Genomic DNA, 22,081 nt, shown 5'->3' on the forward strand with positions numbered 1-22,081 from the left:
GCGTTCTAGCTTTCCAAGCTGACAAACGTTGTTGCACCTTATCAACAACATGGCTATCAGGATCTGATCTAGTAGATACTTTCTTATGATGTAGCTTTATCCCTAAGTACTTCCCCAGATCATTCGTTCTTTGGAATCTGAGACTATTACTAATCTCTTTCCTCACTCTCCAATGCATATTTTGTGAAAAAGAAAATTTTAGTCTTTGAACTGCTAACCTTTCCTCTTGAAATTTCACAAAAGAAATCATGGCAAGTTGAAATAACCTCACTACTACAAAAAAGTCTTTCAAAGACGATTTTTTAACACTTTCCATGGCAGTTTTCAACCGTCTTTGAATTCGTTGTCGTGGAAAGTCAACACTTTTCACAACGGTTTTTAAACTGCCTTAGAATATCATTTTCTTAATTGATTTTTTTAGAAACCATCTTAGAATATGTTATTTTTTGTTTAAAAATGTTAAAAAAAACGTGAGGATTTAAAGACAGTTTTTCTAAAAATCGTCTTAGAATGTATTACTTTTTGGATAAAAAATGTTAAAAACACGAGAATTTAGAACGCTTTTCTTTCTAAAAACTGTCTTAGAAAAGATACATTCTAAGATGGTTTTTTAGAAAACCGTCTTAGAAAGTGAGCATTATAAGGCGGTTTCAAAAAAATTGTCTTAGAATATACCCTTTTAAAGAAGATAAATAAGATTAGCTTTTCAAAGCTGAATAGGCATACGATTAAAAGATCACACCATAAGGTTGTATTTAACAAATGACAAGGACAAAAGGCTCAAAATTGAAATAGCAGAAAATGAATTATATTGACAAGCACATTCTCAAACTATTTCCTAAACTGTACATAACACAATGCAATTTCAGAACCTGGAGACTAACTAAACAAATGAAAAATTAATGCAAATGCATAACTCATATAGAGTAATTATTTTGCTATTTCAAATAAGTAAAAGTTATAAATTATTTTGAGAATAATGATGAGTAAATAATCAGATACTTGCATTTTAGCCTGTTCCCATGTTAATCCAAACCCTTTACCAAAGATCTGACCATCTATTTCAACCTAAAGCATGAGAAAATTGTTTAAGAACTTGTTAAAAAATTCTCATGAAAGAAATTGAAAAGCCATACAAGCCTCAATTGTCAAATGAAAAAGAATTGAAGAAGCACTTATGAACTTATCTAATTTGATTATTCCACTACTTTATTTGTTACTCACTTATTCAATGCATGCACTCTATTTGGCTGTTTCATTTTTGTCGCGACCTGCTCTCCGGCGGGGGCACGAGAAAGGCCTCTCGGATGGGCCAAGGTTGCGTCTTCCATCAAAGGAAAACATGTGGAGTCGCCACCAACGTTTATTTGAGGAAAACATTAGAAAAAAACCAAAAGATGATGGTCTGCGTATTTTGAAAATGAGGGTTCAGGAGTTGTTTACAAACGAGGAAGATATTAGCACCCCACGCGTCCGTCACAAGGAACGGCAGCCTCTAATCGAGTGTGCAATACATGACTTCAACATTATGTATTTTCCCTTTTTATATTTTTACTTTTTTATGGTCGACAAGGGTGTTTCCGTCGCTCCTATATATTCCTCAATTGTCATGAGGAAATCAGACCTACGTAGTTCTTTAAGAACTGAACATTTGGTTAAGTTGTTTTATCTTTTCTGAAAGATTGATTTAGTTACGAACAAAATTCATTTAAGGCGTTGGACCTTTAAACGATCTTTTGATTTTTGAAAAGAGAGAATCGTTAAGGTGCTGAACCCTTTTGAACGATCTCTTAATTTTGAATGGAGGGGAGAACCGTTAAGGCGTTGGACCTTGAACGGTTTCAAATGACCTTTTTGGGGGTAAAAGTTTGATTTGTGAGTTCATTTTGGCCTCAATTTCACTTGGTTATTTCTCAACTCATTTAAAGAGAACTTTTAAAATAAATGTCCGGTTGAAACTCGCCTTTTTAATGATTAACCGAGGTTACAGCACAAACGATCGCTTGAATTTTATTATAATGGCGATTAAATGAGATTACAATGCAAACAATCGATGAGAATTCATTTTAACATTGATTAAGTAAGGTTACGACTTAAACGATCGGTTGAATTTTCTTAAAACAAAGAAAAAGAATACCGAAAGTAGACAAAATGAAGATGAAAACATGCAAAGCAAGAATGGACCCTTAAGGGTGCATAGAATGAATTCAAAGCTTTGAAATCGAAAACTAACCAGTTGAAGATCGATGAACGACGAAGAACGAACGAAGAACAACAAAGAATGGTGAAGAACGTTCACGGAATGGATCACGAAAACATCACAGAAGCATTACGGAAGTACCTCGGCTTGGATTTTCTCCTTCTTTCTTCTTCTCCTCACTAATTTTAAGTGAATTCTGAATACCCAGGGTGTTGAACCCTTCATACTCAACCCCCCTCCCCTATTTATAGCAAAAATAGGGGAGGTGCTAACTGCCCAGCTTGCCAAGGCGAGCTGGTTGCTTCCTGATGAAGCTTTCTGATGGGCCCAGTGCTGAAGGACACCCCCCAGTTTGATCAGTTCACCCATATTTTTCGTATTTTGCTTATTTCCTTCTGAAACTTCGTGAAACTTTACGGATCATGCGGTGATAAGTGTCAAGCATCTTAATTTGGTCAGCCAAAGTTCGTATGTTGACGAACAATTGTCCCTGGACGAAATTAGGGTATGACAATTGTTTAGTTTCCATTCTTCTAAAGTAGAGGCTTCACAAACTCAGATATATCTAATTATTTTGTTTTATGAGACTTGGTTAAAGACTTCCAATCTAGGATCTGAAATCCTAGATGACTCAATGCAGTTGAAAATGATACTGCTCTTCTTCAGGAAATAGCTGATGACCAATAGAATTATCACTACTCGCAAAACCACTGTTGTTTGAACCATGAAACCCACTAACAACACCATAAGTGGAATGAAAACCAATCTTAGCATGAGACACACATACACACTATTTTTTATAAATACGTTTTTCTTTTATACTCTTCATCATTGAAATAATTATTTTTTCTTTTTGTAAAACAAAATATTGCATGTTATTTAATTCCTTTGTTAATATATTTTTATTTTATAATGTATTAATTGTTATTTTAAAGGTTATAAATATTTACATTTGTAACCAAATGACTTTATTATCCTGTCTTTTATATTGATTTGAGGAATTATATGTTATTTATAATTAATTTTTGTCTATGAGATAAACTTACACTACATAAGAAATTCATAACTCTTCTAAAAAAACAAAGAAATTGATAACTTTTATTTGAGACATTTTTTAATTTACCTTTAATTTGAGACATACTAATAACTATTTTCCTTTTTTTTATTACTATTACACATACATTTTTTTAATTGTTAGCTCAAATATAATTTTGGCTTTAAGTGTATGAGTCTAGTTTTGAATTTATGAAACTCAACATTATTAAGTTGTAGTCGAAATTTACTTAATAGATTTTGGACTTTTTTTTATAAAATAAATAGTTAATGTAAAAATTTCATTACAAAATTATCTAAGTTATATTTGCTCACCTAACTTCTTTTGTTTGGTTCGCTCATGTATGTTGATCTCTGATTCTAGCTTTGACTTGAATTTAGTGTTCCCAGAGGCAGGGACAAAACCAAAAATTTGGCTTGAGAGGGGCCAAGAAAAAAATAATTTAATAAATTTCATGCATAAAATATAGAAAAACTTAATGTTATATATATCTAATATTTTTTGTAAATAAAAAGTATAACATAATTTATGTTGCACCTGTTAGAATAATGTAACTCACGTGAATTAAAGGTCTAAACTTGATTTAATAAAATAAAGGGACCTATTGGCAAATATGAGAAGTTAATAAACTTCCGATAACTAACTTGATGGAAGTTTGTTATACTTATGGGAAGTTATTAAACTTCCAATAACTAACTTGATGGAAGTTAGTTTATAAAAGGCAAAGGGTTCTATCTCTGCCATAAGTTTTTTCCCTCTAATTATCATCAAGAACGTGAGAGGAAAATAAAAGAAAGGAAAGAGATAGATTGGGACAAAGAAGATTGAAGAATTTATGCTTTCATGGATCAAGGTAAGTTCTACTTAATTCAAACTATATGAGGGAATCATAGATTCTAAGATCCTTACAGTATGTTATAGATTCATTGAACATAAACGTATGAATCTATAACCAACATGTGGTATCAGAGCCTTAGGCTATTGAATTTATGATTCTCCATGAATGATGTTTCTTCCACACATTGTATGAATCTGATTCCAATTGGAAAATTATTCAAACCATTTTGTTTTCCGCTGTGCATATTATAATTGTTTTCGAGTTTGGAATGCCCTGAATCCAATTTTTGAATGTCTTGAATTAAAATTCAATATCTCTCTCTTACGTCAATTTCAATTCAAAATTGGATCAAGTAATTTGGATTAAAAGTATGATAGATTTGTAATCACCAAAGTGGTCAAATCTTTATGTTTTGTTTAATTCCAAATTAGTGAGAATTTTATTTCAATTACTGTTAGTCGTTGAATACGACTAACTTTTGTATAAGAAATCTGTGAAAATTATATCTAACTCCTCCCATTTATGGTTATTTTGTAGTGTTGTAATTAATTTTTGTTAAAGATAGGTAATAAATACTTAGTACTCCTATTTTGTGTGTTTAATAATCATTTCCTTTCAATTTCAGGTTAATTAGGCAAGTTTGTGAAGTGCTGATTTTGATTTGCTCGCTAAGCCAATCTGTCGGCTTAGCAAGCCATCCGTGGAGCGCACCACTCTTGCAATTGAGCGCAAGGAAGAATTTGGAAGAAGGATGAGCTGGACACACGCGCTAAGCGAGGGTTCATCCTGCTAAGCGCACCGCTTGCATGCATCCGCTAAGCGAGAAGACACGCGCTAAGCAGATATTCACTTATGTGCGCTAAGCTAGCCAGAGTTGTGCTAAGCGCGCAAGCACCAACAGGGCCACCTATTTAAGCCTAAAATCAAAAATGAAGAGGGAGTTTGGGCAATTCTCAAAGCTTCTGCATGTTTAGAGATTTCTAGAGAGAGAAAAGTCCAAGTTCCAAAGAGTTTTGAGAGCTTTTGTTGTGCGAAGACTGCCAGAGAACTGAGCTTGAAGAGGAAGCCATCCTGAGAGCATGAGATGAGTTTGTGAGTGATTGTGAGGTTCTAGAGGTGGAGGAGACATCCCCACTACTTGTATTTCTTCAATCCTTCATTTTTCTCTTCTCTTTGTTGTAAAGGAAGCTTCCCAGATACAAAGAGCTATTAATGTTGCTTTGGTGAAGGAATTTTATGCTAATCTCTACAGCTCTGAGGGTCCTTCACCAAAGCAACCCAGAGTTAAAGGCCACCTGGTGAAGATAGACGTAGACAGCCTCAACACATTTCTAGAGATTCTTATAGTCCTAGAGGAGGGGGAGACATTACCCATCTACTCTAGGTACTGTAGGTTACCCACAGACCACAGAGAGATTGAGGTTGCTCTCTACATACCTGGGAGGGGGTTCATTTTGAATGCTGAAGGCCATCTGAGGAGGATTCTCAAGAAGGATCTGACTACCTTGGCCCAGGTGTGGAGTGTTCTCTCTTACTCCAACCTGGCCCCTACATCTCATACATTAGACCTTACGATGGACAAAGCTAGGTTGATCTTTGGCCTGGTCTCTCATATGGATATGAACATCGGCGCTCTCATATTAGGACAGATGACTTCCATTGCCCAGTCTAACTCTTTTAGACTTGGGTTTCCTGCTTTGATTACCGCCTTATGACGAGCCCGAGGGGTTGTCTCTGACAGCCTCACATTTGAGTGCCTGAGCCCGGTCATTAACTTGGTCTACATCAGGAAGAACTGTTGGAACATTGATGATCTAACAGTTGCTTTCCGGGGGGCTAGGAGGGTGAGGCCAGCTGATATTCCATCTTCTTCTACAGCTCCAACACCTACTCCAGCATCTACTTCTGCAGCTCCTTCAGTTCCAGCTCATGTTGACTTGCAGCGTTTTGAAGCTATGCTTCAAAGTATCCATCAGGGTCAGATTATATTACTGCAAAGTCTACAGGTGGTAGCTCCTCCAGGATCCATCCTATCAATGGAGCAGTTCTTAGAGAGGGTAGCCTGGCTTGGGGCCCAACCTTCTCTTGATAGGGAAGGTGAAGGTCCTACAGTCCAGGTACCCCAACAGGTACAGGATGCTTCCTCTGAGACCACCATTCCAGAGCCATTCACTCTTCATCCTGAGGTAGGGGAAGAACAGGCGAGACTAGAGACTGCTACTACTCCTGAGAGATCCCTTGAGGGCACATCAGAGCCTCCTACTCCAGTGGCAGACCTCTCCTCATCACAGCCTGCATCTGACCCTTCCACTCCTGTACTTGACATACTAGAGGACCAAACCACACCAGTCCTGGCACTGAACACCTCTCCTCCAGCTACTCCAGTACTTCACTTGACAGATAAGGAGGATGCTCAGACTTAGGATACACAGGATCTATCTCAGGACTTTTAAATTCTTGATGATTTTGCTTTTTGGATAATGATTATAACTATATTAGTTTCAGTGCATTGTTTTTAGTGATTTTGATTTACGTTTATATACTTGTGTTTTTTGTGAATAGTTGGTATGCATGTTTTGAAGCATACAAAACAGTTTTACTTGATCATGATGATTATGCAGTGAAACACTTTTATCTTTTTGTGAAAATTGGTGTTATGAATTGATTTTGGATTGAATGCATGATTGTGATGGAGTTTGTGTTTCTTTTCATAAGTTTAAGTTAGTGTGTATGTTAGACAAAGAGAGAACAAGAATGTCAGCTTGCAATTAGAATTGTTAGTTAGTAGACAGGTTGATTGAGAAAGAAAATCTTGAACCATAACCGATGAGAGTGTGATCTTAAACTGTGAGTGAACGACTAGCATTGAGTAATAGTCTTTGCATCAATCTCTGAATTTTAGAATGAAATGTATGAATGAGGACATGATGAAGGCCATGATTGTATATACAAGCCAATTGACCAAAAAGCTTACCTTGAATTTTAATTGTATCCTTTGCACCCTTTGTAAGCTAAATTACATTTTCAAAATTAAACCCTGAACTTGAATGAATATCTCCAAATACCTTACTTAGATTCTAGGAGAGCAGATGGTTCGAGGCAATTTGCCCCAAATTTGGGGGAGTTAATCGGGATGTAAAGTGGAAGGTAAAGCACATCAGCACACACAACAAATAAGTTGTGTTAAAAAAAACAACAACAACAATCAAAGAAAGTATATGTTGTTGTAATAAGGTCAAATACAAGTTAAAGTGAAAGGCTAATGAGTAAGCTAATTGTATTGAAAAGACTACTTGGATAAGTCTAGGATTGGTGCTCTCTTAGAATCTAAGCCTTTGAATCCTAGAAAAACCAATGTTTTTTATAGCCAAGCCTCACTACAAGCCTATGAAAGTCCTTCTCATTCTATTTATGCATTTCTGACTTTATGGCTTGAGATGAAGTTCAAAGATTGGACCTCTTGCTAGTTGTTGTTGATGAATAGCTTAAACACTTTTGCTTGAGTGAAACAGTAGCCATGAGACTGTGGTTTAAGCTACTTTCCTTGATATTTGTCTTATGCCTAACTTCAATTAATTGTATAGGATACATTTCATTATTTTCTTTGAATAACTGCATGCTTTGTGAAAGACAAGTGATGAGGGCATTTTGCTTCATTTTTTTATCATGCAATCAATAGTTTTTTGTAGCATACACCGTTGTACATAGTCACTACATATTCTTGTCACATGGGGACCAGTGAGCTGTTCTTTATTTGCTTGAGGACAAGCAAAATTGTAAATTTGGGGGAGTTGTTAGTCAATCAATACGACTAACTTTTGTATAAGAAATCTGTGAAAATTGTATCTAACTCCTCCCATTTATGGTTATTTTGTAATTTTATAATTACTTTTTGTTAAAGATAGGTAATAAATACTTAGTACTCCCATTTTGTGTGTTTAATAATCCTTTCCTTTCAATTTCAGGTTAATTAGGCAAGTTTGTGAAGTGTTGATTTTGATTTGCTCGCTAAGCCAATATGCCGGCTTAGCAAGCCATCCGCTGAGTGCGAGGAAGAATCTAGAAGAAGGATGAGCTGGACACACTCGCTAAGCGAGGGCTCATCCCACTAAGCGCACCGCTTGCATGCATCCGCTAAGCGAGAAGACGCGCGCTAAGCCAAAATTCACTTATGTGCGCTAAGAGAGCCAGAGTTGCGCTAAGCGCGCAAGCACCAACAAGGCCACCTATTTAAGCCTGAAATCAAAAATGGAGAGGGAGTTTGGGAAATTCTCGAAGCTTCTGCATGTTTAGAGATTTCTAGAGAGAGAAAGGTCCAAGTTCCAAAGAGTTTTGAGAGCTTTTGTTGTGCGAAGACTGGCAGAGAACTGAGGTTGAAGAGGAAGCCGTCCTAAGAGCATGAGATGAGTTTGTGAGTGATTGTGAGGTTCTAGAGGTGGAGGAGACATCCCCACTACTTGTATTTCTTCAATCCTTCATTTTTATCTTCTCTTTGTTGTAAAGGAAGCTTCCCAGATATGGAGAGCTAAATTCTCTGTTGGTTCTTCCTTGTAGGTACTTGATGTAAATACATGTATATCTATTTAATGATGTTTTATATGTTCTCTATGCTACCAGTACGTCATTTCATTGTGCTTTTGCCTTGATCACGTAGATGCATGCTTTGTTAGGATCATTCAACAGTGGAAACTGGTCTGATTCTCAGAACTTGATAGGAAAGGGCTAGTTTATCGTATTATCACGAGGGATCGGGGTACGGTAACCTAGTTGTTTGTATGTTTGTCTTAATGCGGTTCTGGTCGAGTTTAGTCCAACAAGAGGAATCTGAGGATGATGCTTGATCAGGATTAGGCTAGATTATCTCGAGGAATCGAGGTTTAGCATTTCAGGAGACGCCACAGAACACATGAGCATTGTTAAGTAGAGAATATCCTTATAACATCAGGCACCTACTAGGAAGACCAACATGTTGTCTACTTGTCTTTACACATCATTTCTCACATGATTTTCCTTTTAATAGTTAGTTTACATAACTATTCATAGTCCACACATATCTTTTCATACTAGACACCTATTCACTGAATATAGCAAGAGTTTTTACTCTCTGGTAATCGATTGCCAGATTGTTGTAATCGATTACCAGTAGCAAGAGAGTTTTGAAAAAGTTTTCAAATTGAATTTACAACGTTCCAATTATTTTCAAAAAGCTGTAATCGATTACAATGTTTTGGTAATCGATTACCAGTGCCTTTGAACTTTGAAATTCAAATTCAAATGTGAAGAGTCACATCCTTTCACACAAAAGTTGTGTAATTGATTACACTTATTTGGTAATTGATTACCAGTGACTGTTTCTGAATAAATCAAAAAGATGTAACTCTTCAAAAAGGTTTTGACTTTTTCAAATTGGTTTTAAGTTTTTCTAAAAGTTATAACTCTTCTAAATGGTCTTCTTGACCAGACATGAAGAGTCTATAAAAGCAAGGCTTTGATTTTGCATTTTGAATTTTTTTCATTCTATCAATCAATCTTTTCCAATTCATTCTTTCATTCTTTACTTTTCCAATCAATCCTTTACAAGCCATTGAATCTCTTTGAACTAATTCTTCTTCTTCTTTGTACCAAAAGCTTTCTGAAGTTTTCTGGTTTTCCAAACCTTGAAAACTTGTGCTATTCATCTTTTCATTCTCTTCTGCCTTTGCCAAAAAGAATTCGCCAAGGACTAATCGCCTTAATTCTTTTTGTGTCTCTCTTCTCCCTTTTCCAAAAGAACAAAGGACTAACCGCCTGAATTCTTTTGTGTCTCCCTTCTCCCTTGTCAAAGAATTCAAAACGACACAGTCTGAGAATTCTTTTGATTCTTCCCATTCCCTTATACAAAAGTGTTCAAAGGACTAACCGCCTGAGAATTCTTTTGTATCCCCATTCACAAAGTATCAAAGGTTTAACAGCCTAAGATCTTTGTCTTAACACATTGGAGGGTACATCCTTTGTGGTACAAGTAGAGGGTACATCTACTTGGGTTTGACTGAGAACAAGAGAGGGTACATCTCTTGTGGATCAGTTCTAGTGGAGGGTACATCCACTAGGGTTTCAAAGAGAACAAGGGAGGGTACATCCCTTGTGGATCTTTGCTTGTAAAAGGATTTTTACAAGGTTGAAAGAAATCTCAAGGACCGCAGGTCGCTTGGGGACTGGATGTAGGCACGGGTTGTTGCTGAACCAGTATAAAAACTCTTGTGTGTTTGTTTCCTTCTTCCCTACTCTTTTACTTTTCGTTGTGCATTTTTAATTTCCGCTTTTACTTTCTGTTAAGTTTCTCTTCTACTCCTCATTCTCTTAACAATTTAGTAAAAGCCTTAGAAGAAGTATTTTTTAATTAGTAAAGGTTTAGGAATAATTAATTCAACCCCCCCTTCTTCATTATTCTGAGGCCACTCGATCCAACATTACGTCCTTTGGATTTAAGGAAAACACTGTTGATCGATGTATATATCTGAAGGTCAGTGGGTGCAAATTTATATTTCTTATTCTATATGTTGATGACATCTTGCTTGCAACTAATGATCTTGATCTATTAAGTGAGACTAAGAAGTTTCTCTCTAACAACTTTGAAATGAAAGATATGGGTGAGGCAGGTTATGTGATAGGAATAGAAATATTCCGTGATAGATCATAAGGACTTTTAGACTTGTCTCAGAAATCATATATTAATAATGTTTTAGAGATTCATAATGGATAAATGTTCAGCATCTCCCGTTCCAATACAGAAAGGAGACAAATTTAGTCTCATGCAATGTCCAAAGAATGATCTGAAATAGAAACAAATGGAAAATATCCCTTATGCATCTGTTGTTACTTGTTAGGAGTCTAATGTATGCTCAAACATGCATAAGGCTAGATATTAGCTTTACAATTGGTATGCTTAGTAGATACCAAAGTAATCCAGGATTGGATCGTTGGAAAGTTGCAAAGAAAGTCTTAAGATACTTGCAAGGGAAAAAGGATCACATGCTTACTTATAAGAGATATGGTCATCTTGAGGTGATTGGATATACAGATTCAGACATGGAGGAAGAATTTGTGGCATGCTTTGAGGCCACAGTTCAGGCTAATTGGTTGCGGAATTTTATTTCAAGACTTGGAGTAGTTTAACAGTATTGCCAAGCCGCTGAAAACATATTGTGATAATATCGTAATTGTCTTCTTTTCTAAAAATGACAAGTATTCTAAAGGTGCTAAGCATATGGAATTGAAATACTTTGTCGTTAAAGAAGAAGTTCAGAAACATAGAGTGTCAATAGAACATATTAGCACTAATCTAATGATTACTAACCCTTTAACAAAAGGGTTACCGCCCAAAGTATTTACTGGCCATGTAGTGAATATGGGTATTATGTCTGCTAGTGAATGTTGAATGTTATTATTATTAGTGATGTCTATTTGACACTTTGAACTCATTATTGTGTAAGTTTATGAATTTTATGTTTTCTACTTTATGTGTATATGCATGCAAATTATGATGTGGAAAACATATTATGTTTTTGAAAGAATGACTTTTGTTTGAATCCATTATGAACTTCTCATTTTACAGTCATATTAAAGAGAAGGACGATATGGTAGTACATGGAAGGGAATATGTTGATTAAATGACACGTAACCACCATGACTCTTATTGTTTTTTTATCTTTAATTATGATTAATGATTGAGCTAATTTATCTAAAGTCTTTTAATGCGCATTATGATTTATGTAATTATTAAATCATGAAGTGTTATGGCATCACAAGAGTCAAGTGGGAGAATGTTAGAATAATGTGACTCATGTGAATTAAGGGCCTAAACTTGATTTAATAAAATAAAGGGACCTATTGGTAAATATGAGAAGTTAATAAACTTCCGATAACTAACTTGATGGTAGTTTGTTAAACTTATGGGAAGTTATTAAACTTCCAATAACTAACTTGATGGAAGTTAGTTTATAAAAGGAAAAGGGTTCTATCTCTGCCATAAGTTTTTTTCCCTCTAATTACCATCAAGAACGTGAGAGGAAAATAAAAGAAAGAAAAGAGATAGATTGGGACAAAGAACATTGAAGAACTTATGCTTTCATGGATCAAGATAAGTTCTACTTAATTCAAATTGTATGAGAAAATCATAGATTCTAAGATCCTTACAGTATGTTATAGATTCATTGAACATAAACGTATGGAATCTATAACCAACAGCTTCCCCAATCCGATACCTCTTTACGACTCTACACTACAGACACTCTACTATGACTCTCTCTGTCTCTCTCTACGAACATAAATAATGCAATAGTAATTAATTATATGAAACTATAGTAGTTTTAAGAAATACTTAAAATAATAATATGTATGTCCAAGCTAACTAATATGCATGTCCAAGTAAAAATGAGAGTTTAGGGACCATTGCAAACATAAAAGACTTTTTTTCCTTTTCAAGGCTTTGATGTTAATGTAAGACTTAACTCCCTTCTAATCCAAATACATTTGTTACATGAAGAGAGTCCTCCATGACAGTGCATCAACATATTGTAGCATCGTATTGATCTTCATTATTTTTGGTTTCTGCATCTCAAACTAGTGTAGGCACGTATGTTTTCACTTGTTGTCTTCCGTAATGCATCTTTCAATGATTTCTACATCATGCATAGCTCATGGCATGTACCCATTGTATTAAACTACCTCCAGAATCATTATTGAAGTCATACTACAACTTATGTTATCTCCACTTTCACACAAAACTTGCCATGATTGATGTTTTCCTTTTCCTTTCTTTACTGTCAATTTGGACAAGCTTGAGAATTGTAGGCCAATGCTTTGCACCTTCCTTACATGCTTCTAAATAAGTCTTGTTTCCTTCTAAGTAGTAAAGGCAAATCATTAGTAGCATTAAGTCGAAAGGACTTAGAACTTGTTTGTTAAAACATAAAAAAAAAAATAATGTAAAGATATTTAATAATTAAATAATATTTTAAGTTAAATGTATAATTTTGATTTTATTAATTATTTAATTAGTATTATAATTATAGTATTATTTATTTAACTATTAAAATAATCATTATATATTTTAAATTATTATAAAAAATAATCACATAATTATATAATTAATAATTTCATATATTATATATAATAATAAAATTATAGATAAATGTATAATTATATTATTAGTAATTAGGTACATGCATAAGCCAGGCAGGGAGTGATATATTCAAATCCGACCCTAACCCCAACCCCAACCCAGCTTTCTTGAGTCGAAGGGGAATCCAACCCCGATCCCACTCAAAGTGAGTTTTTCCATCAAAACTCAGGCAGGTCCGATGAATACTCACATGTTTGAGGCATGTGGGATAAATATCATGATTTTTATTATCTCCTATGAATAATAGTTATGATAAAAATTTAATGAAATTGACTAAATTTACACATATTTTATAATTTACATATATTAAATAACCATTTTTTAAAAAATAATTCACGGAGCACAATATAGATATTAATAAATAGAATATTTTGGTTTGTGTTTTATTTTGTGCAAATTTTGTTTGTTTTTAAAAAAATAATTTGTCTAATTAAAAGTTTCAACGTTTAAATTACTAAACGACAAGGCAATGAATATCATAAAAACAATATTTTAAAAAAATTTAAATCAGGAAAGTTTATCGAGAAAAAACATAGTTTTTCAGAAATTACGAGAACAAATAATTATTAGACGTCATATATTTTTATATTAGAAAATTGGAAAAAAAAAGACAATGATACACAACTTATTTTTATATAAGAACATCTTCTCTTTATATTCATCAATGTTTTTTTCTTTATCGTAATTTATAAGTTTAAATACTCACAACTTAGTCATTTCTTTCCTTTATAGAAACGCAGTTTAAAAAAATTAATATTTATACAATGTAATTTAAAATATTATTTATTATTAATATACCGTATAAAATTAGGCATGTATTAAGTTATTTACAAATACAAATATATTTATAAAAATTATATTTTTTAAAACACATACCAGGATACAAAGAAATCCTTAAAGACAGTTAAAAATAAAAAATAGCCGTTAAGATAAGATAATTGATTCTGATTCGAATCTATTTATATTTATACATACCAGGATATATGACAATTAAACGTCTCTGTTCCAAAGCTACTTTAAAGTACTCCTCCCTTTATCTGCTATTTCCTCATTCTTTAATTCTGCCCAAAATTTCTCTACTTTCCTGCCATCCTTCTAATTTCACGCCCTTCTTCAAAGGTGTGGGATTGGTCGCGTGACTTTAACGAGGTACGCCTTTGTTCTCCTTAATTTCAGTGTTTTGTCGATGGGACGATGTCACTCGTTGGTTCATAAATTTTGTGTTTTTCCTTTTGATTTTGGGTTTCGTGAGTTATGTAAAGTTTGTTGTTTTATTACCATTCCAATGATTCTTTTAATGGTTTACCTTAAATTTATTTCAAAAATCGTTTTGATGATGTTTTTTCAAATGTTTCTTTTTTATATGTTTGAAAGGTTTTAGTGTTTCATGCTGGATTTGGAATACTTGTATGTATGCCTTTCTTGGCTTCATGAATGTATTTTTCTTTCTCAACTCAAGCTTGTTATTTCCTCAAAGATGTAACTTTGTATTCTTTTTTTGTTTTTGTTTGTGCTCTTGTTTTTTCTGCCTTCTAGGTTCAGGGGTACAATATTCTGAAAATTTGATATATTTTATGCATATGTCATAGTATGATTAATTTTGAAAAAAAGGGTTTTTGTTTTTGCTCTCTTCTGAGTTCAGGGGTATAGTATTCTGGAAAATTAGAAAAGGGTAATTAAAGGAAGATTCTTTATGCATATGTTTGTAATATGATTAATCCTGAAGAAAGGGTATTTCGTTTGGTTGGTGGGATGATATCGTTGGTTCCTAAATCTTGTGTTTTTTCTTTTCTTTTTCTTCTTTTTTAAATAAAAGTAAAAAGATCCGTGATTTTATGCAGTATTACCATTCAAGAATTTTTTAACGATTTACCTTACAATTAACAAACGCTGTTTTTTGTTTTGTCTTGAATCTGCCAAAGTGGGTGTTTTTATTGTTGAAAGGTTTTTATTGTTTTATGCTGGATATAGAATGCTTATATAACTTTCTTTGCTTCATGGATGTATGCTCCTTTTTCATGCTTGTTATTTCCTCAGAGATGCAGCTTTATATTCTTCTCTTGTTTTTGCTGTCTTCCGGGCTCAGGGGTATTCTGAAAAATTAGAAAAAAGGTTAATTAAATTGATATACTTGATGCATATGTTGTAGTATGATTAATTTTGAAGAATAGGGTTTTTGTTTTTGCTGTCTTCTGTGTTCAGGGTATACATTGTATTCTGGAAAATTTAATAGACATGTTGTCATGTGTAATTCACCATCGAGCTCAAGTTAATAGTTACATAACTCGAGTTTTATGATTGTGGATAGCTAGTTCTTCTTTGCCCTCTGGTTCTTGCACTTTGTTTTATTTCTATTTATTCTGTATGCCCTGAAAATATTTGATCTATTTGTTGCCTAAAACTATGAAATCTGGAATTCCTAATGAATCAGTGAATGCTAACCCCCCACTTTTAGTGGATACCAGCTGTAACAGTGTAGTATTAAGTTATTCATTGAAATTCATTAGCTACTGACTAAGGTTGATAAGAAGTTTTAAGTGAGAGCAGTTAACTGCCTTTGTTTCATTATATAGACTATTTTTTTTTTTTTTTGTGGCTACATCTTCTATTTGGTTTCAAACTTTTAGTTATTTTCCTAGTGACTGATTTTGTTCACTGTGGTTTGTATATTAGGATTAGATTGCATCAACAAATATCTGTGATATGGATCGAATGAGTCAACAAGGGCATTATTTTCACTCTGAAAGTATGCATTTCACAAGCACCAACATCTGTCTGCCTAATATATGCCCAGTGGTTACATCTTCAGGCAACGGAACTATTCTAGATTGCCATTATATACTAGATGCTCATGACAGCTATTTAGGTCGGCACTTTCAACCAGCTGCTCCTCTCTGGCCGGACCAACAGTTGAATAGCTATAATAATGATGGTCATGCTTTGGCTTGGCATCTGTCTCTTCCAATGCCATATGTACAAGGTAAAGATGTTTTTCTTTCTCCTTTTTGTTGTTCTGCAGTTCACTTTTAAACGTTTTCTTGTATAATATTACTTTGCCAGTGAATCATTTACAATGACATATGTGTTGACTCAAGAGTATAAATCTATAGCTGGTTTATTCTTCTTTCTATAATCTGCCTCCCACAGTGTTGACTCCAGAGCCAAAAAATGTAGTCATCTTTCTTTCGTGGTGAATAGAATAGATTTGGTCTTCTGACTGTTGCCATTATTCTCCAGCTCTCAGTGCTAATGGAAGCTCATCAGAGAATGCAAGAATTGGTCCACAGAGATATCATGATACAACTGGCAGCAGAAGTGGCCACAGATTTCCCCATCCTCCTCCACAGTACCATAGCTTTCATCAACATGCACAAGAGATCAGAGGTCACTCCTTCTACTTTCATCCTCCTGTAATTGCACCTTTGTATAGAGTTCCAACGAATCCTTCACGCAGTTCTTCAATCCTCATACATGATGCTATTGAGATAGGTGCTAGGCATCCTGGCCATGTACCATTTGTAGGTGCACGTATACACCAGTCTCATAGAGGCAACATGCACGAGGCAACTCTTAGACATCAAAATCATCTTCCTGCGACCTTTTTCCTAGATGATGTAATATTTCCTATTTCATTTTGTACTGATTTTGGTAATTGGTACTTCATAGTCCATCATGATAGAATCCTAGGTTTCTCTTTTTCCTAGATGATGTAATATTGATTGTCTTATCTTATGCAGGATGTAGCTTTACTGGTTGACCATCATACTGATATGCGCTTGGACACTGAGGATATGTCTTATGAGGCAAGTATACTATGCATAGCCTGATATTGTATTTAGTAAATACTTAATGACATGTAAAACATTAATTTGCTAACTCTTTGGAATTGGACAACAGGAGCTTCTTGCATTAGGTGAGCAGATTGGCAACCCAAAATCAGGTTTATCAGAAAATATAATTACAAGTCAAATGAAGACCAAAACTTATTTACGTTCTACTAATGCGACTAACTTGGAGGAGGCAGCTTCTGAGGAGCAGGAAACTGATCTTTGCATAATATGCCAGGTATGAATTTTAGCATCATGTTTCTTTCACTACTTTATTTTAGCCATTGATCCATCAAATTCCAAACTTTTTGGGATAATTTTCATTCGACTTTGAGGTACTAGAAGGGGTTACCAATCAGTATTAAAGCACATTTCTCTTTCCCCTATTAACTGGAATGCTTGTGTATGTTTTCACAGGATGAATATAAGAACCAAGAGAAGATTGGAATTCTTCGATGCGGGCACGAATATCACACAGATTGTTTAAAGAAATGGTTACTTGAGAAAAATGTCTGTCCCATGTGCAAATCCGTAGCATTGACTCCGGGAGAGAAGTGTATATAAAAAACAATGAGATTTACATGTCTCTCTGTTCCTACATGCACACTTCTTAGCCACTACATTTTTTCTAACGAATTCATATTTTGTTAAGTATATGACCTCGTATATACACAGTTGCATTGTCCGGTTCAATTATTTGTTGGCACCATTGCACCAGAAAATTGTATGTATATCAAGTTCTTCTGTTGATATGTTAACTTTAGGCAATTACATTTTTGCTAGTTTTTTGTTTCACTTTTTATGTGAATGGTTGAATGTGTCCAAGTCTAGAATTAAACCTTTTTATTCATATTGTTCGTCTTTATGCTTTCTTTCTAGACTGTGTCGTCGGTCTGTTATACATCTTTTGTGCTATACAATGTTTGGTCATGTTCTAGAACTAGAATAATGAACAAATTCGTTCACACATGACATCAAACAACCTTTTTTTTTCTTTCAAAGTTTTCATTAAATTTTTCTAGTGAGCACAACAACGATAAATTTTTCTAGTGAAAAACTCTGAATGATGCAAAGCTAATTTGATTGGTGCAAACAAGTTTTTGTGTGAGTTGCATGACGACGTCGTCATAGGCGGTTTCAAGGCCCGGCTATCCTGGGCAATTGCCCAGGCTCTGGCCCAAATTCATTTGGTAAAAAAAAAAAAAGGTAAAAATTAAAAGAAAAATATTAAAGAAAGGGCAAGAAATTGAAAGGGCAAAACAATTGTAAGAGTTAAAAATTAAAAGGGCAAAAATATAGGTAACAGAAACAAAAGAAGTAAAGCTTCGTCACCGCAGCAACACTCTAGAAACCTTAAAGCTTCCGCCATCGACACCTACTGGTTCTTTTCCGACTACCGCCTTCCCCTTTTTTTTTTTCGGTTAGTAATTGTTTAATTTCAACTGAATGTGGTTTTAAATTGAAACAATTAACACAAAGGTAGCAGAGAAGAAGAAGAAGAAAAATTTGGGTTTATTTGCACCGCCTAGTAGTAGCAGACACAGAGAAGAAGAAAAATTTGGGTTTGTCTTTGAAAGGTTAAATATTTTATGTTATATAGAAGTACTAACATTGTGAAAATGGGTCCCATATTTTTCAAGTTTATCTAAAATCTCATATGGTGAAATTATAATATTGTATCATACTGATAACTTCAATAAATTTCATTATAAAAAATATTTACTTTATAATATATTTTTGTCATTTTGTGTGCTGCTAAGTGTCAGATTAAGCTACTACACAGCAAGATTCATTGGTTATAAAAGTTTTATTGATAAGTCAAACTAAAGTGTGTATCTAGTAATATTATAAGCATATAGTATTATTTATAATAGCAGTAAAAAGATCTTTTACAGTGGAATCATACCACTTGTAAATTTGTTTATTGATAGATAAATTATCTACAATTAAGGTTTCTTTTGGTTATCTAATTTTATTAGTTTCTATAATGGTGTTTAATTGAATATAATATAATGCTTGTTCCTACTCTTTATAAATCATAAGAGATTACTTTTATTTTGAAAAACTATTCTTATTTAAATTTTGATTCTTATGATTTTAATTGTTAATTGAGTATTAACTTAAGATCATTTAATTTCAGAGATGAGGAGATTTTTGGTTGATAGAGCAAGTATTGAGAATGTGAATGTTGTACAACAAGAAGCCGAATTAGAACCGCCACCTAATGTGGTTAATGAGTTTAACCCAAATGAGATTGTGCGTGATCCAGGTCATAGGAAACAAATTAATGAGTATGCTCCGGATATTCAAGATCAAGTGAGGAGGGCATATATATTGAAGGGTCCAATGCAACCACATTTGCCAAGCTTTCCTCGTACTCCATTTGGAAGTGTTTCTAGAGCATTTAGTAAATCATGGTATAAGAATTACACATGGTTAGAATACAGTGAGATCAAGGATGCAGCTTATTGTTTTTATTGCTTTCTCTTTAAGCAACCCGGGAGGGCCGAACACTTTGGTTTTGAAGTCTTCACTAAAAGCGGATATAGAGATTGGAAGCATGCATCTCAAGGCTTGAAAGATCATGTTGGTAGTCATAATAGTTTGCACAACTCATGTGTCAAGCACTACGATGATTATAATAATCAAAGACAAAGTGTGACAAGTAAGTTTGCTAAAGCAACCAAGGAATCAGAAGAATTGTATAAGATTCGTTTGACTTGTTCTTTAGATTGTTCAAGATATCTCATAGCACAAGGCATGGCTTTCCGTGGCCATGATGAATCCTCTACTTCGCTAAATAAGGGCAATTTTAGAGAGATGGTAGATTGGGTAAAATCTCAGAATGAACAAGTGAGGGATGCTTTTGACCGTGGTGGAAAAAATTGCACAATGACTTGCGGTGACATTCAAAAGGAGCTTGCAACGTGTTGTGCACATGAAGTTACCAAGGTGATTATGGAAGAGCTTGGTGATAGACAATTCTCCGTGCTTATTGACGAGTCACGTGATATATCCGTTAAAGAGCAAATGGCGGTGATGTTGAGGTTAGTAGTTGTATTTTCCAATTTCCAATTTTCATTACCTATTATTCTCTATGCCGCCAAGTAAACTGGTTGAATTTGTTTTAGGTTTTTGAATGACAAAGGGAATGTTGTGGAACGATTTATTGCTCTACATCATGTCCCAGATACTTCATCTAAGTCATTAAAGGATGCTCTTTATGGTATTCTTGATAAGTACACATTATCTATTTCAAGGATACGAGGGCAAGGATATGATGGAGCTTCAAATATGAGAGGTGAATTTAATGGTTTGCAAAGAAAAATTCTAGATGAAAATCCTTATGCTTTCTATGTCCATTGTTATGCTCACCGTTTGCAATTGGTTGTTGTGTCTGTTACTAGTAGTTGCTCATCTATTCATGATTTCTTTGAGTACATCACCTTGATTGTGAATACAACAAGTGCATCTTGTAAGAGGAGGGATGCTTTGACAGAGGCACAACACAAAGATATTTTAAATAAACTTGAGAGTGGTGAGATATCTAGAGGAAGGGGCTTACACCAATCATCTAGTCTCACTAGACCCGGGGATACTAGATGGGGTTCACATCATACTACATTGCTTCGTTTGGATCAAATGTGGTCCTCCGTGTTAAAGGTGCTTAGTATGGTTGATGAAGATGGACGTGGACCATCTCAAGCAGCAGGTTTGATAGAAAAAATGGAGAGCTTTAAATTTGCTTTTATTTTGAGGTTAATGTTAAAGTTGTTTGGTATCACAAACGAGCTTTCAAATATATTGCAAAGAAAAGATCTTAATATTGTGAATGCCATGGAATTAGTTGATGTTGTCAAAGCTCGGTTGGGCACAATGAGAGAGAGTGGCTGGAATAATTTTTTTGCCGATGTCCAAGGATTTTGTGTTGCTAAAAGTATTCTGGTACCAAATATGGATGACGAAATACCAGTTCGGGGTCGTTCAAGAGCAGAAGGGAGGACTATCACTAATCTTCATCATTACCGTGCAGAGATTTTTTATGTTGCTATTGATAAAATATGTGTGGAGATGGATCACCGCTTTAGTGAAGGAAGTAACATTATACTTGATTGCTTCTCATGTCTTGACCCCAAGAACTCTTTCTCCAAGTTTGATGTTGATAAGCTTGCTCGTCTTGCTGATATTTATCATGCAGACTTTTCTGATGATGACCGAGGAACAATTAGGGATCAACTTGAAACTTATGTGCTTCAAGTGAGAAGAAATGCTTCTTTTTCCACTTGTGAAGATGTTCAAAGTTTGGCTATGAAGATGGTTCAAACTGAGAAACATTTGGTATTTCCATTGGTTTATAAAATTATTGAGCTAGCTTTGATATTGCCGGTGTCGACAGCATCCGTTGAAAGAGCTTTTTCAGCAATGAAGATTATCAAGTCTAAATTGCGCAATAAGATCAACGATGTGTGGTTCAATGACTTGATGGTATGTTACACTGAGCGGGAGATATTCAAGTCACTTGATGATATTGATATTATTCGAACATTTACCGCAAAGAAGTCTCGGAAAGGACACTTGCCTCGTCATTTTATTTAACCCGCTATTGTAAGATTATGTTTATCTCTTTTATTTTAAAACTATATTTTTGTTGACAAAATGACGAGTCTCTTTTATTTTGATTGATTACTATTTACATATTATATACAATGTGAATTTGCTATCTTTAAATTTTTGCCCAGGCTTTATAATTTTTCTGGCTCCGCCACTGGACGTCGTTGTTGAGCCACGCGTTTGGAGCTTGGATTATGTTGACGTATATATGCCAAAAACAAACTGGAAGGGATCGGAATATGCTAAAAGAATTTTTTCAAATCAAACATTTTTTTTTCTTTTAATTTTAGTTTAGAAAACTGAAAAATTATTTCTAAAAAGAGAACTAACAGCCCTTACTTTTACGAAAGCTCCTATTAAAACTTGTTTGAATAATATCTTTTATTCT

At 34.3% G+C, this 22,081-nt stretch overlaps 2 protein-coding genes across 4 annotated transcripts; both read left to right on the plus strand.

Annotated features, from left to right (window-relative positions):
• Positions 1 to 14,251: 14,251 nt before the first annotated feature.
• LOC114379110 (probable E3 ubiquitin-protein ligase ZFP1) lies at positions 14,252 to 17,932 on the plus strand. 3 transcript variants are annotated; one of them, XM_028337678.1, is made up of 7 exons: positions 14,252 to 14,404; positions 15,929 to 16,235; positions 16,493 to 16,639; positions 16,745 to 16,869; positions 16,993 to 17,058; positions 17,153 to 17,320; positions 17,500 to 17,932. In XM_028337678.1, the coding sequence occupies exons 2-7, from the start codon at positions 15,959 to 15,961 to the stop codon at positions 17,644 to 17,646; spliced, it is 930 nt and encodes a 309-aa protein (XP_028193479.1). In that variant the 5' UTR covers positions 14,252 to 14,404; positions 15,929 to 15,958; the 3' UTR covers positions 17,647 to 17,932. The 3 variants fall into 3 exon arrangements, with proteins under 3 accessions (XP_028193479.1, XP_028193477.1, XP_028193478.1); XM_028337676.1 differs by having other exon boundaries at positions 16,493 to 16,869; XM_028337677.1 differs by lacking the exon at positions 14,252 to 14,404 and adding an exon at positions 15,220 to 15,367 and having other exon boundaries at positions 16,493 to 16,869.
• A 1,285-nt stretch (positions 17,933 to 19,217) lies between these two features.
• Positions 19,218 to 21,678, plus strand: LOC114379656 (zinc finger MYM-type protein 1-like). The gene is made up of 2 exons (XM_028338347.1): positions 19,218 to 20,129; positions 20,214 to 21,678. Exons 1-2 carry the CDS (start codon positions 19,225 to 19,227, stop codon positions 21,676 to 21,678), a joined length of 2,370 nt encoding a protein of 789 aa, XP_028194148.1. The 5' UTR covers positions 19,218 to 19,224.
• The last annotated feature ends 403 nt before the right edge of the window (positions 21,679 to 22,081 follow it).

This window comes from Glycine soja, chromosome 12, assembly GCF_004193775.1.
Source record: "Glycine soja cultivar W05 chromosome 12, ASM419377v2, whole genome shotgun sequence".
In the NCBI taxonomy this organism is placed as follows: domain Eukaryota; kingdom Viridiplantae; phylum Streptophyta; class Magnoliopsida; order Fabales; family Fabaceae; genus Glycine; species Glycine soja.

Coding starts and splice junctions, on each gene's coding strand:
- LOC114379110 (XM_028337676.1), top strand. CDS start 15,959: ATGGATCGAATGAGTCAACAAGGGCATTATTTTCACTCTGAAAGTATG. Junction 16,870..16,992: donor CGACCTTTTTCCTAGATGAT/GTAATATTTCCT, acceptor TATCTTATGCAG/GATGTAGCTTTACTGGTTGA. Junction 17,321..17,499: donor ATCTTTGCATAATATGCCAG/GTATGAATTTTA, acceptor ATGTTTTCACAG/GATGAATATAAGAACCAAGA.
- LOC114379656 (XM_028338347.1), top strand. CDS start 19,225: ATGAGGAGATTTTTGGTTGATAGAGCAAGTATTGAGAATGTGAATGTT. Junction 20,130..20,213: donor CAAATGGCGGTGATGTTGAG/GTTAGTAGTTGT, acceptor AATTTGTTTTAG/GTTTTTGAATGACAAAGGGA.